The sequence below is a fragment of the Cetorhinus maximus genome, chromosome 22 (assembly GCF_964194155.1).
Source record: "Cetorhinus maximus chromosome 22, sCetMax3.hap1.1, whole genome shotgun sequence".
NCBI classification, from domain to species: Eukaryota; Metazoa; Chordata; class Chondrichthyes; order Lamniformes; family Cetorhinidae; genus Cetorhinus; species Cetorhinus maximus.
In genome coordinates this window covers 68207920-68220034 of record NC_135900.1, presented here as the reverse complement: position 1 = coordinate 68220034, position 12115 = coordinate 68207920, and the positions used below count along the sequence as shown (strand labels likewise).

Below are 12115 nucleotides of genomic sequence, written 5' to 3'. Positions count from 1 at the left end.
AAATAGCCCATTTGTTACTAATTCAATCTACACTTCATTATGTATGTCTGTGTTAATCCAATTAATACATATAAAAATAATACATAGAGACTTGCATTCATAATCCAACCTATAGCACATTGCGTGGAAGATCTCGTATTCATATATTGATCTTGTTGCTTTGTTTGGACCTGAAAGAATCTTTCTTCAAAGTATTTCATTGAAACTATTTCACGGTTGCTTTGACAGAAGACCCCCTTGGAGCTGAGGGTTAATACTTCTAATAACTGAGGGTTAATAAGTTTTCAATATTATTTATTGCCTATTTCTGGGAGGATATTTTTGAGGGAGAGCAGTTTAGATTTAGCTTCTTTGACTCCACTGATGCCTCAGAGCCACAAAACGAAGTGGGTCCACAGAGTAAGTCCTTGTTCTCAGTTGGAGGATCCTGCTCACAGTGACAATCCAGCTGGTGTGTGAGTGTGCATCAGCAGAGGGCAGGATTGGGCTCTACTGTGATGCTTTTCACACTGAATACACATTCTGGCAACGTACTCCTGTAAACAACTGGGTGAGACATTGAAAGGCACTCAGCATCTGTGGGAACCTATCCCAGCACAGGTCAATAATTTCAGGAGGGTTAGGGATGAAGGTCGTGAGGGATATGGAAAGATTATTCTTTGGCATTATGAATGCTGACATAGATAGGTGGTTCCTTATATTGTTTAAAGGGAGTGGGCTCTGGGTATATTCCTTAAGGGAAGGGGCCCTGTCTACATTCCTTAAAAGGGAGGGGCTCTGTCTTTATTCCTTAAAGGGGAGGGGCTCTGTCTACATTCCTGAAAAGGAGGATCTCTGGGTACATCCCTTAAAGAGGAGAGGGGTTCTTGGTACATCTCTTAAAGGGGAGGGGTCTCTGGGCACCTCAGCAGGGAGAGAAGAGCTGTGTGCCCTTTACATCATGCCCACGTTACTTGGTGACACCAATGCAGTTTATCTTGTGCATTTGGAAATTTTTTTTTAAAAAGAATGGTTTGGCCAACCATTTTTTTCACAAAGATCCTGTTCCTTTTATAGACGTTAAGCACTTATGAAACAATGAAGAGCATCATCTCCAATACAGTGCCAAAGGTTTATTGTGCTATTGAAGCCTTATATGTTCTTGTAATTCTTATACCTGTACTTGAAGTTCTTTCCCAATTTTGTATGATAACCAAGCTATGTAAGCCTAAATGTTGATGTACATTACTGCTAATTATTTACAGATATATATATATATAGTACCTCTGTTTTGTATAATTAGTTGTATGTTGCCGTTCAACTATTCTGCCTTGCTATTTCTACAAAACCTTAGGGTGCAACAAATGGTCAATTGTTATCAATATTTATGGCAGTGTCACTATCACTGGGGGCGCTCCAGTGCTGGAAGGGACAGGTCTGAGTTTGGCTGTGATGCCACCGCAGCCAACTAACCTGTTAGCATTCCCTCTCTAGCCTCACAAATAAAGAATGGGGCTGTTTAAGTGCAATACGAGATATCACTGCCAGTCGGGGCAAATCTCAATATGGGCCAACGCATTCAGAGGGCGAGAAGGTGGCCGGGTTGGGGGAGGAGGGAGAGAGAAGGAAAGAGGGAAAAGCTTTGTACAAAGAGAGTGGGGATTGTTGCACCCTAATGGAAGTAAAGGGAAATGTGTTACTGCTAAGGCACAGTGTAATGTTCTTGGCCTATAATGTTGCTTGTCTGGAAAGCTGAAACTCAACTGAATATGTTGGATTTTTAACTTGATTCTGCTATCGTTGATTAAACCTCTGAGAACTGATTTCTAACATTTCTTTCAGCACATGAGCTTGTTTTCAGCACTTTGCATCCACAGGAGTTATCAGAATAGAGCAGGCATGCACGCGCACACTCTATCTCATATCCATCACCTTTGTTCTCCAAATGTGCAGCCCACCCCCTGTTCCTAAGACATTGTCTACTGTCCTCACTCATGGTCCACAAGTGTGCTTGCCAGGAGGTGAAGCATGTGTGATTTTCCCCTCCTTAAAGCAGGAACATTGACACTGATTCTGGCACTCTGACTAAGATTATCAGATTATAAAAGTACGTACCCGGCATTAAACCAGGGCCCCTCCTGCTCATTGCCTTCACCAGCTGCATTATCGGGAGTGTCCAGGCCCATGTTGTCGTCTTGATGTAATGATTTCTCTAATTCTAAATTCTTCTCAATATAAGGAAATGTGAGGTCACCCTACTTTGGACATGTGGAAAAACAGATCAGTCTATTTTTAAATGGTGAGAAGCTCAGAAATGTGGAGGAGCAGAGACTTTGCTGTCCACGTACAGAAATTAATAAAAGCTATAGCGGACAGCTAAAAACACAAGTCAAAATAATCAAACGACAGCCTTTATCTCCAGAGGACTGAATACAAAGGGTTATGTACAGTTGGATCAAGTTGTGGTTGTACAGTATTCAGTTCTGGGCACTGCAACTGAGGAAGGATATATTGGCTATGCAGGGGATGCAGGATATATTGGCTATGCAGGGGATGCAGTGTATATCCACCAGAATGATACAGGTGCCAAAAGGGTTAAAGAGACTAAAAGGTCTAACTGAGGTGTTTAAAATGGCGATAGGATTTGGTAGGATCAGATGGAGAGAAATTATTTCCTCAGGTTGGGTGTGGGGTGTCCCAGAAGAATGGAGCATCAGTGTAAAATTAGAGCTTAGCTGTCCAGGGGTGATAAGGCCAAAGCATTTCTTCACACAGAAAGTAGTGGAAATCTGGAACTCACTCTCTCTCAAAAAACAGTTGAGGCAAGGTCAAGTGAAAATCTCAAAATTGAGATTTTTCTAACTTGATTGATAAGGGTCATGGATCCAAGGTGGGTAAGAGTTGCTAAGATACAGATTAGCTGTATTTAACTGGATGGGAGGGACTTAACAAGCTGGAGGGACTTAATGGCCTCCTCCTGGTTCCTTCCTTTTTCAATCCAATTGTAGTTAATGAGCCTGAGTCACTCCCAGTCTAACCCAAATACCAGATGTAAATGTAATGACTAGGCTGTGTCGCATCTGTTCCTGCTACTATGTTTAAAGACCCCTAGGGTGCAGCTGCACTATTAGATGGAGTGCACTGTGTTTGCTTTTTATTTGTTTAATTCTCAGATGGAGTGAAGGTGCTTTCTCAAAGAGTGAGCTGGATGATCTGAGCATGTCCAAAGATAACTGGGGTTACAGGCCCCCTCACCACATATACCACAACCACCTTTTTCCTCTAAAGGATTGCGGGATAACTTTTAATCTTCGCACCCTGTCTCTAGCAGAGCATGTTGTAGAACCCGTTTGCTTTACATCCCATTGATTTCTCAGAGTTAAAAATCAGGACAGGTTCTGCACTAGGCCTGAAGGAGGAGACAAAAAAAAATGGTTTTATATTCATCCTCTAGTTTTTCTTCCAATTTTCTCCCCTTCCACTTTCATTTCTGAAAGCAACAACTAGTAATGTTGGCACTGCAAAGCCTATTCCTCACCATATCCGAGCAGCTAAGATATTGCTTTATCCGCAAGCTTAGCAACCACGGTGACCATCAAACCTCGGCCCAGACCTAACTTACACATGGCGCACTTCACATCACAGCTAGGCGCAGCCATACTTTAAACCTGACACACTTCAAGGAGGGATTTTGGATAACAATGCGGAGCAGGAGTTTTGGCCCTATTTTCTGACCCCTTTCTCAACCCAAACATGCTAGTGCCTTTAGTGGTATGATCAACTCATTTGGCGCAGAACAAGAAATAAAGTTGGCATCCTCCCGGCCTGTGTAACTCAATTCTGCACCATACAGTGAGTTTGACCATTGGTCACTGTAGGGAATGGACAATCAAAATTAGGAAGTGAGGACTACCTGGACTGGTAGAGCTACAGAGTGTGGAGCAGTGAGGTTTGTCCTGCAGCAAGTTCTTAGAGCAATCCTTAAATGCAAAATAAAAACAAAAATGGAATTGTAACCAAATTGATTGAGAGTTCTAACACAAGCTCGTAAAATGCAAAGTACAGGCCAAAATTGTTTTATCATTTAACTATATAATCCTAATCACAGCTTCAAGTGAGACCTTGTCAAGTAGAAAACGTTATTTGAAATGTAAATGACTAGAAATAGTTTCTGCCAGTCATAAATCAAAATGAAGAAGAATCACTTCATAATGTCAGTTTGAATAATAATCGCCAATTTGCATACTTAACTTTTAAATCCTCCTCATGTAGAATTCCACATTAGCCCCTGTTATAGTTCAGAGTCGATGCTCCTCCCTTCAGCTGATTTATTTTTCTTCCCTGCCCCATTAATACATTAATTAGCCCCTTCCTTCAATGCGGCAAGCTTCGTTCTTCAGTTCACTGGCTGTCAAATTGTGTTTTGCCTTGCGTGTGAATCAGGTTCCCATGGAATTCCACTCCCCACACCCACCCTTGCAAACTCCAGCAGGAGTTAGCAACTTTGAGGGAAGATGTGGTGAGGAGAGAGAGGAGGAGGGGAAGGTCAAATAAAGGAATAAAGGAGAGAGGATGGGCGGAGAGAAACCTGGTGGGGAAAAAGGGAAATCCGCACTTTTGTTACCCCAGTTTCTTCTCTAGGACGGTGTCTCTCTAATCACCAAAACCAAGTATGGTGTGTTGATCGAGGCTAGTTAAGATAATGGAACAATGAAGATCTACTAACCTGGCTTGAGATACCCAAGGCTACCAGTGATCCAACACCCAATATTCTACAGTGTCCATAGTTGTACAAATGAGGAATTTTGTGTCAGTGTTGAAAGACCTATTAGTAAGTTACTACCACTATGCTTAATGCTGGGATCAATTCTGCATTACACCCAATGTAAGTTCCGATGATCAGAAAGATAATTGGGAGAGAATTATAACTTAAGCAGCAATGTGGACTGAGGGGCAAAGAGAGACCACATAGTCATTGGGGATAAGAAAGTGGTGGGAGCTAAACTCAAGTCATGGACCCTTTTAGGCTTGGGCTTATCTGCACATTGTACTCATACCCACAATGCATACATCAATTCCTTACTAACTCGGGCCTCATATTTAGCTGTTCAATGTTGTCTAAATTCTAAGCAGCTCACAGGCTCTTAACATGCCAGTTGGATGTAATAGAAAGCATCATTTATGCCCAAATTGGGCATCCAGTACAGTCACGAAAAAAATGCTCCTGTACAGTTCTAATGCTCTGCCACTCGGTGTCAGCAGCGAATCAAATATTTGGGAAGTGTGTTAAGTATTTTTTGGACTTTTCTGTCCGCTGGCTGTAAGGGTCCTACATGAAGTAAGTTTGAGCAGCTGCACTCCAGTTGAGTTTACATACAAAACCTGGTATCAAAGTACCACTGAAGGAAAAGAAAATAAGACATGCATTCATTCATACAATAAATCTATATATGTATAGTTCCTTTCACTACATCAGAATATCCTAAAGTGCTTGAAGGCCATTGAAGTACTTTTGGAGTGTGCCACAGTGGCAGTTTGAAAATTGGAATTCAGTTGATAAATAAAGAAATCTAGAAATAAAAATCTATTTATCAGTAAAAATGACCGTTGGACTATCGTTAAAAACCTCAACTAGTTCATTAATGTACTTTAGAAAGGAAACCTACTGCCCTTATCCAGCCTGGCCTACACCAGACTCCATTCCCACAGCAAAGGGATTAACTCTTAACTGCCCTCTGAAAGGGCCTAGTAAACCAGTCAGTTGTGGCAAAACTGCTAACAGCGGCTCGATTCAAGAAGGCAACCCGCCTTGGGTAAAGTTTCTGCTTCAGCCCTTCCGTTTTGTGAATTCAGCCTGTAGTTGTTTTTGTCAATGTGTAGACTTTGAGCTAACCTCAGTCAAGTACACCTGGGATAGGAATAGGTAAATCAGTGTTCCTGATCATCCGCTGACAATTGTAGGTAAGGATAGGAACAGGTCTGGTTGTGATTCCTTCCATAGTTGAACAGCTTGTATTTATGCACATGATATTGGTCACCTGGCCCAGCCACCAACGATTGATGAGTACCTCTTAAACACTACCCCAATATGAGTCAACACCGACAGGAGGGTAGGAGCGGAAATTGAACCCTACTCTTTGTTTAATCATTTGACCCACTAAATTCTGTTCCCAATCTTCTGTATTATTTCCTGAACAATGCTTAAAGCCTTCCTCAAGAACTTTCTTTATGGGTGCACTGATGTTGGTCATCTCTTTTTCCCTTTTTTTCCTTCCTGTTTTTGCCCTGTCACCTTCAACTTGCAATTCCAATTAAGAATGTGTATTTCTTTTTCAAGTATTTTTTTAATTGGTAGCAGGAATTTAAAACAGTCCTGATTTTTGAGAATATGCACCATCATTTTGAATGCAGCAGTTCTGTACCTAACCAAGGATTGAATGTGTGACTGGGATTCGGAGCAGAGCTCTGGCTGTTGAAGTTATTGGGCCTCTCTGCACTCAGAGTTGGAGTTCCTTCAGTGCTCCTCAAGACAGCTGTTAATCCAGTGCTTGCTGTATTTTTTCCCCTTCCCTAGAGGTTCTGACACATGTAGTGAGGGTGGGGGCAAGTACCACAAACTAGCCCCTTCCCACCTTATCACATGTGTAAACCACAATGGTCAGTGTAGGTCGGTCAGTTGAACTTCGAAAGCATCAAGACTGGGGCCAGTCCTGCCCTCCTCATGGCATTTCACAGCAGTGGTCACTGTTATTTCATCCCACAGGTACTGAGGCCAATTATTGCACCTCTACTGGTGATCTAGCTGAGACCAACTAACTGAGCACAAGATTAGGGGCAGAATTTTATGTCCCGCGGGTGGACATGCGCCCGACCCGATTGGGCATAAAATAGCGCATGATGACATCGGCTGAGCACCCCGATGTACTCGCGTGCTATTTCGGTCAGCGGGTGCGTGCCAGAGTCAGCAGTGTGCCCACCGACAGTTAAGAGGCCTATTAAGGCCATTAATTTATTAATTAAGAGACTTTTCACTGCCTGTCCAATGTTACAGCTGGTGGGCAGGTGAATCAGCCAGGCGGCCTTTGTATTTTTGAGGAAATGTCCTCCACAGGCGGGATGAAGTTTCCGAGATTAATTTTTAAAAAAACAAAAATGTTTTGACATTTTTATGATGTATATGTGCATGTGAGTAAGTCCTACGTGTGTACATTTTTTTAAACATTTTCGACATCTTTATTTTTAATTTCAAAATTCTTCAGCTCCCGGAGGCAGCCCTCTGCCCTCAGAGAGCTTTCATTGCTCCCCCAGCGCCCGCACAGACTCCAGCGCTAGTTCTCCTCCCGCCCCCGCCCCCGCCCCCACCCCCACCCCGGCAGCCCTGAGTCTTTCAGGGCACCTTTCACACTGGCTGGCTGTTAATTGGCCAGCAGCGTGAAATTGTGGTCGGGGGGGGCCAATTGCGGGCGGTGGACCATTTCCCGGCTGCCCCCAGGCCCGCCCACCGCACTCACCCAACGACCTGAAAATCCTGCCCTAGGAGCCGGAAGCTGATTTTTTTTTTTCTAATGGTCTGTATGGCTTGTTGTTTGACCAAAGGTTGGGTCTTTTAGGGTAACCAACAATGTTTCTATTAGAAAGGAATCCTTTCTTCCTTCTACCCATGTGCCTGTGCTTCATTTTCATCCCTCTACTCACTTGGTGTTCAACGTACGTCACTGGTCCTGTCGCCTCCTGGAATCGGTGACCCAGCAAAAATCAATTGAAAAACCAACATTTTAATTGCTAAATTGTACATGCATTTGAGTTGGCATTAATGAGCCTTGGTATCATCAAGACTAAAACCAACATCTGTAAGATAGATGATCATTGCACTGCTTTTTGTGGAGCCTTGCTGAACGCAAATTAGTGGTTGCATTTCCTAAATTATAATGGTGCTACACTTCAAAAAGTACTTATTTGGCTGAGAAGTGCTTTGGGTCTTGAATTTCTCTTTATAAATGCAAATCATTCTAACAGTGGTTGAACAAAACCGATACAGGCAACTCATCTTGTTAAGGTTTGATGGTAACCAAGCTTACTATGAATTCTGTTTCTGAACAATATTTATTGCCGAGACATTTTAACGGCACATTTTCAGAGCACCATGGTTACCTTTGGTCCTTCAGAATAAATCACTGGGCTAACATTTCTTTCTATCCATAACGGGGAAGAATGACCTTTGGTTGGAAAGTGTCGAGATCCAGGGATATCTGCACAGAACCTCTTTGCAGAATCGTAGAGGGAGTCTTCCTGCATTCGTAAACATGGCAAGCACCTCAGCCATTGCTCAGCCAGAGCAGCATTCAGGTTTTCCTCGACTGCCCATGGAGCACCACCAGTGGTTAGCAGTGTGGGATGGCAAGGATTGTATTCACATGTGTTTACCTTTTGGTTGGTCTCTTCTCTTCCTTGTTACTAATGCAGCTTTTAGATGTACCCTCCTATTAAAAACTGGGCCGGTTGTCCGTGAATTACGCGCGCCTGACAACAGACCGACCTTGCTGTTTCTTCTGACTGTTTTCATTTATTTCTTCTGCATTCTTTAATGGAAAATGTAGGTCTCTGGAAAGGTAAGGTGGCAACTGAAAGTCTGGCATGCCTCGAGTAACACTGAATGATTTGAATGCCCCCCTACAGCATTTGCTTAACCTTTCTACGTCATGGAATGAGCTCAGTACAAACTCTCTTCATTTCAGAACAACCTCCATTTTCTTTCCCACTTGCATATGTCCCACCCGCTGATGTCTCTTCCTGCTAACTAACAGCCAACTAGCATCATCCCTTTTCCAGCCCAAAGGTCCCAAATGTATCCTCAAACCCCCTGACTAATATTTATTGCTACTTTGCATCTCAGTTGACTTGCAGTGACAGTTCTAAGTGGCCCAACAGGACAACAAGGAACCTAGCCTCTAGTTACAATCTGAATCGAAATCTTGGTAATAGAGACGGCTGTTGAGTAGTAACATATGGCCACGGTTGTAGGTTCACCCTGGGCTAGAAAAGGATATTCCAAATGCCATTCCTCATTTGATAAATGCTGCCATCCTTTCCTAGATAGTGAAACATGTCACTTCATGAGCTGCTCACATTCATTTCCATGACTCCTTCCTACTTTGAAATGTCTTGAATTGTAATTGTAACCCATTGGTTGTAAATAGTGAGATATGCGATTCATCAAACTGGATTATGTATGGAAACCCCTTGCACTTTAGTTGTCATGTATTATTATTGAGTATGCCATTAGAATGGCTTCCCAGTTCATTCCAATGGTTGAGCCTGGTAATGCCTGTATTGATCTTCCTGTAAATTAAATAGTTTTGCTCTGCGTTGTATTCACATTTACAAACTTGCACCTTTATTAAATGTTACCCTCCTTTTCAGTGACACAGAGGACCATAAACCACTTAAAGGTAGCCGGACGCCTTCGGACGGGACAGTTAAGAAAGGTGTGAGTGATGACAGCCTGGTTGACTATGGCGAAGGTGGGGAAGGGCAGTTCAACGAAGATGGTTCTTTTATTGGACAGTACAGCGGAAAGAAGGAAAAAGAAGCTGTGGAGGGCAACGAAAGCTCCGAGGCCCCATCCCCGGTCAACGCCATGAACTCCTTTGTCTAACATGGGGGAAAATGTTGGACCACCCAATGCCCATGCACCAATAAATCGTAGAGTTTATCCATTCACACTTATCTTCTGACTTGTCATTACATGCACGTTAAGAAATAAAGCAATGATGAGAAGCGAGTGCCTAAAGGTCCTGAGTGTATAGATGAACAAAACAGTGAAAGAAGAGAAAAACCTAATGTGAGCTTTCAGGGATGCAACTGAGCAGAGAAGGGATTGTGAATTATTGTCCACTAATCTGGAACAGAAGTTCATCTCCTGTGTATATAGAGTTGGACTTGGCACGCTATTTGTTGGGTTCACTTCTTCGTATCCTATTGGTTTGCGCTAACATAGTGCATGAGAACAACGTGTATCTCACTGCCACCTAAGATAGATGAGTGTATGCTGTGATGAGAGTGGTCTGTATCATATTTGTTTATAAAGTGCACAGTGCAGTGACTGAAAATGAATCTTGTTTTGTCGTCAGTGTTCAATTGGTATTCTAGAGCTCACCAATGTCAGTGGGACATTGTCTCGAAGATGGTAATGACCCTTCTTCTTTGAATGTGTAACAACTGTTTGTGTCTTTTTTTTCAGGACAGCAAAAAAAATGTCGGGGCTGATTGTATTGAATCCCAGTGCAAGATTTGAAGTGGGATGTGTTGGGATGGGGATTGAGCCCAATGTTTGTACCATAATATTGTAGTTCCTAACAAAGAGGGAATATTTTATCCAATTATTGTGGAGCTGGAAAGTTCATGTATCACCACTGACAGGCACAAATCACATACTTACCAATACGAGCACACTAAACCTCTCAAAGCCTTATACACGCAATTTTTGTAAATTAAACCTAGCGACATGTTACACAGAGATTTTAACACGACGGCACAGCACTCAACAGTTTAATATAGTGCCTGCTGTTCACTTCTACTAATTATTACTGTTAGATTACCAACCTTTTAAGATCCAAACAGAAACAAAAGAAACATGATAGACGTGGCCTCTCTTTTTAACCTAAAAAAGTTTTTTTTTTTGCTCTGACTGATTTGGACTAACCAGATTCAAATCCTTTGGGAAAAAAATGCTAGTCAAGAAACACAAGGGATAAAACAAATTGGGATTACAAGCTCTTGGTTGCAAGAAAGTTGTTTGTTTTACTATTGATTTTTTTTTCATAACTTGCATCAAGTTTAATTAAGCTTTTTTTTGTTGTACTTGCTGTAGATATTGTGTTGTATTTTGTAAATATACTTTGACTTCTTGTCAATGCCCTCAGGCTTCTAGATTGCTCCAGTGCAGCTCAGGTTGTATTGTGTGTGAACTGATATATCGCCAATCGAGTGTGTAGAATTGTCCCAGAGCACCCAGATGTTGCTGCAAGGAACCCTGGGCAAAGTTCATGGGATCACATTAAAACAAAAGTTTCCTTCATTTTCTTTGAATGCTTTTAGTTTATTAGTTTGAAAAATGCTGGAGGTGGGGGGAAAACATGGCTGTTTCACTGGGAGGGGCAGTTTGAGGCTGAAGATCATTTGGTAAAACCTCCAGGAATTGATCCATCCAACCAGAGTTGGTAACTATATTTATTGAACAGGTTTCTTTTTCTCACTGTATTTTATGCTGCCGATCTGTAAAGCTGCAAACTCACTGGCTGTGAAAGTAATCTGTTTTCAACTAACCAGGACATCTCACTTCTAATATGTTAGTGTGCTCCTCCAGTAACAGTTTACTGTGCAGGAGAGGCTATTTTTACATCTCGTTTGAAATTAACTGCTGTTTGCAAGATGCCTCTTGAGAAATCAATTTTTTTTTGTGGGGGGGCACTAATTTGCTTTTCTCTCTCGCGATTTGCTTAAGAGACAGGGCCGGAGATAGAAGCAGGCCCTGGGACATTATTTTTATTATTATATTCAACTTGCCAATGGGTTTCTTTGGAAAGAGTTGTTAACGAGGCTGGTGTAACAAAAGTTAATTCCAAGCGCCGGTGAGGTGGATGTGAGATTTCTTTTTGCATGAGAAAGCGTGCAGTCGGACAGAGAGGTTTCTGCTTTGCCTCGCTGTTCTGTAAGGCCATTAAGAGCTTACTGATTTTGTATCAGGAAAAAGGAAACAAATGGGAAAATAAATGTGCTTTAGACTTTACCCACTTAGCATTTTTTTTATTTGTTTCTGAGATTCGAGAAACTTGTGTTGTTTCATGGACCTAAAAAGAACTTGCATTTCTATAGCACCTTTCATGACCTCCGCACATTCCAAAGCACGTTATAGCCAATTAAGTATTATTTGAACATAGGATATAGGAACATAGATACATAAAAGCAGGAGTAGGCCATTCAGCCCCTCAAGCCTGCTCCACAATTCAGTTAGATCATCTACCTCAATTCCATTTTCCTGCACTATTCTCTATCCCTTGATATCTTTCATATCTAGAAATCTATCGATTTCTGTCTTGAATATACACAATGGCTGCTAGCCAATTATACACTCAAT

At 42.0% G+C, this 12115-nt stretch overlaps 1 protein-coding gene across 5 annotated transcripts in view; it reads left to right on the top strand.

Annotated features, from left to right (window-relative positions):
• The window catches only part of nrcama (neuronal cell adhesion molecule a), a 427797-nt gene extending 416030 nt beyond the window's left edge, over nucleotides 1-11767 (top strand). For all 5 annotated transcript variants that reach the window (XM_078568477.1, XM_078568478.1, XM_078568476.1 and 2 more), the window contains one exon: nucleotides 9400-11767. In XM_078568477.1, the coding sequence (XP_078424603.1) occupies nucleotides 9400-9634 (235 nt within the window). In that variant the 3' untranslated portion in view covers nucleotides 9635-11767. The remainder of the gene's footprint in view (nucleotides 1-9399) is intronic.
• Nucleotides 11768-12115: the final 348 nt, after the last annotated feature.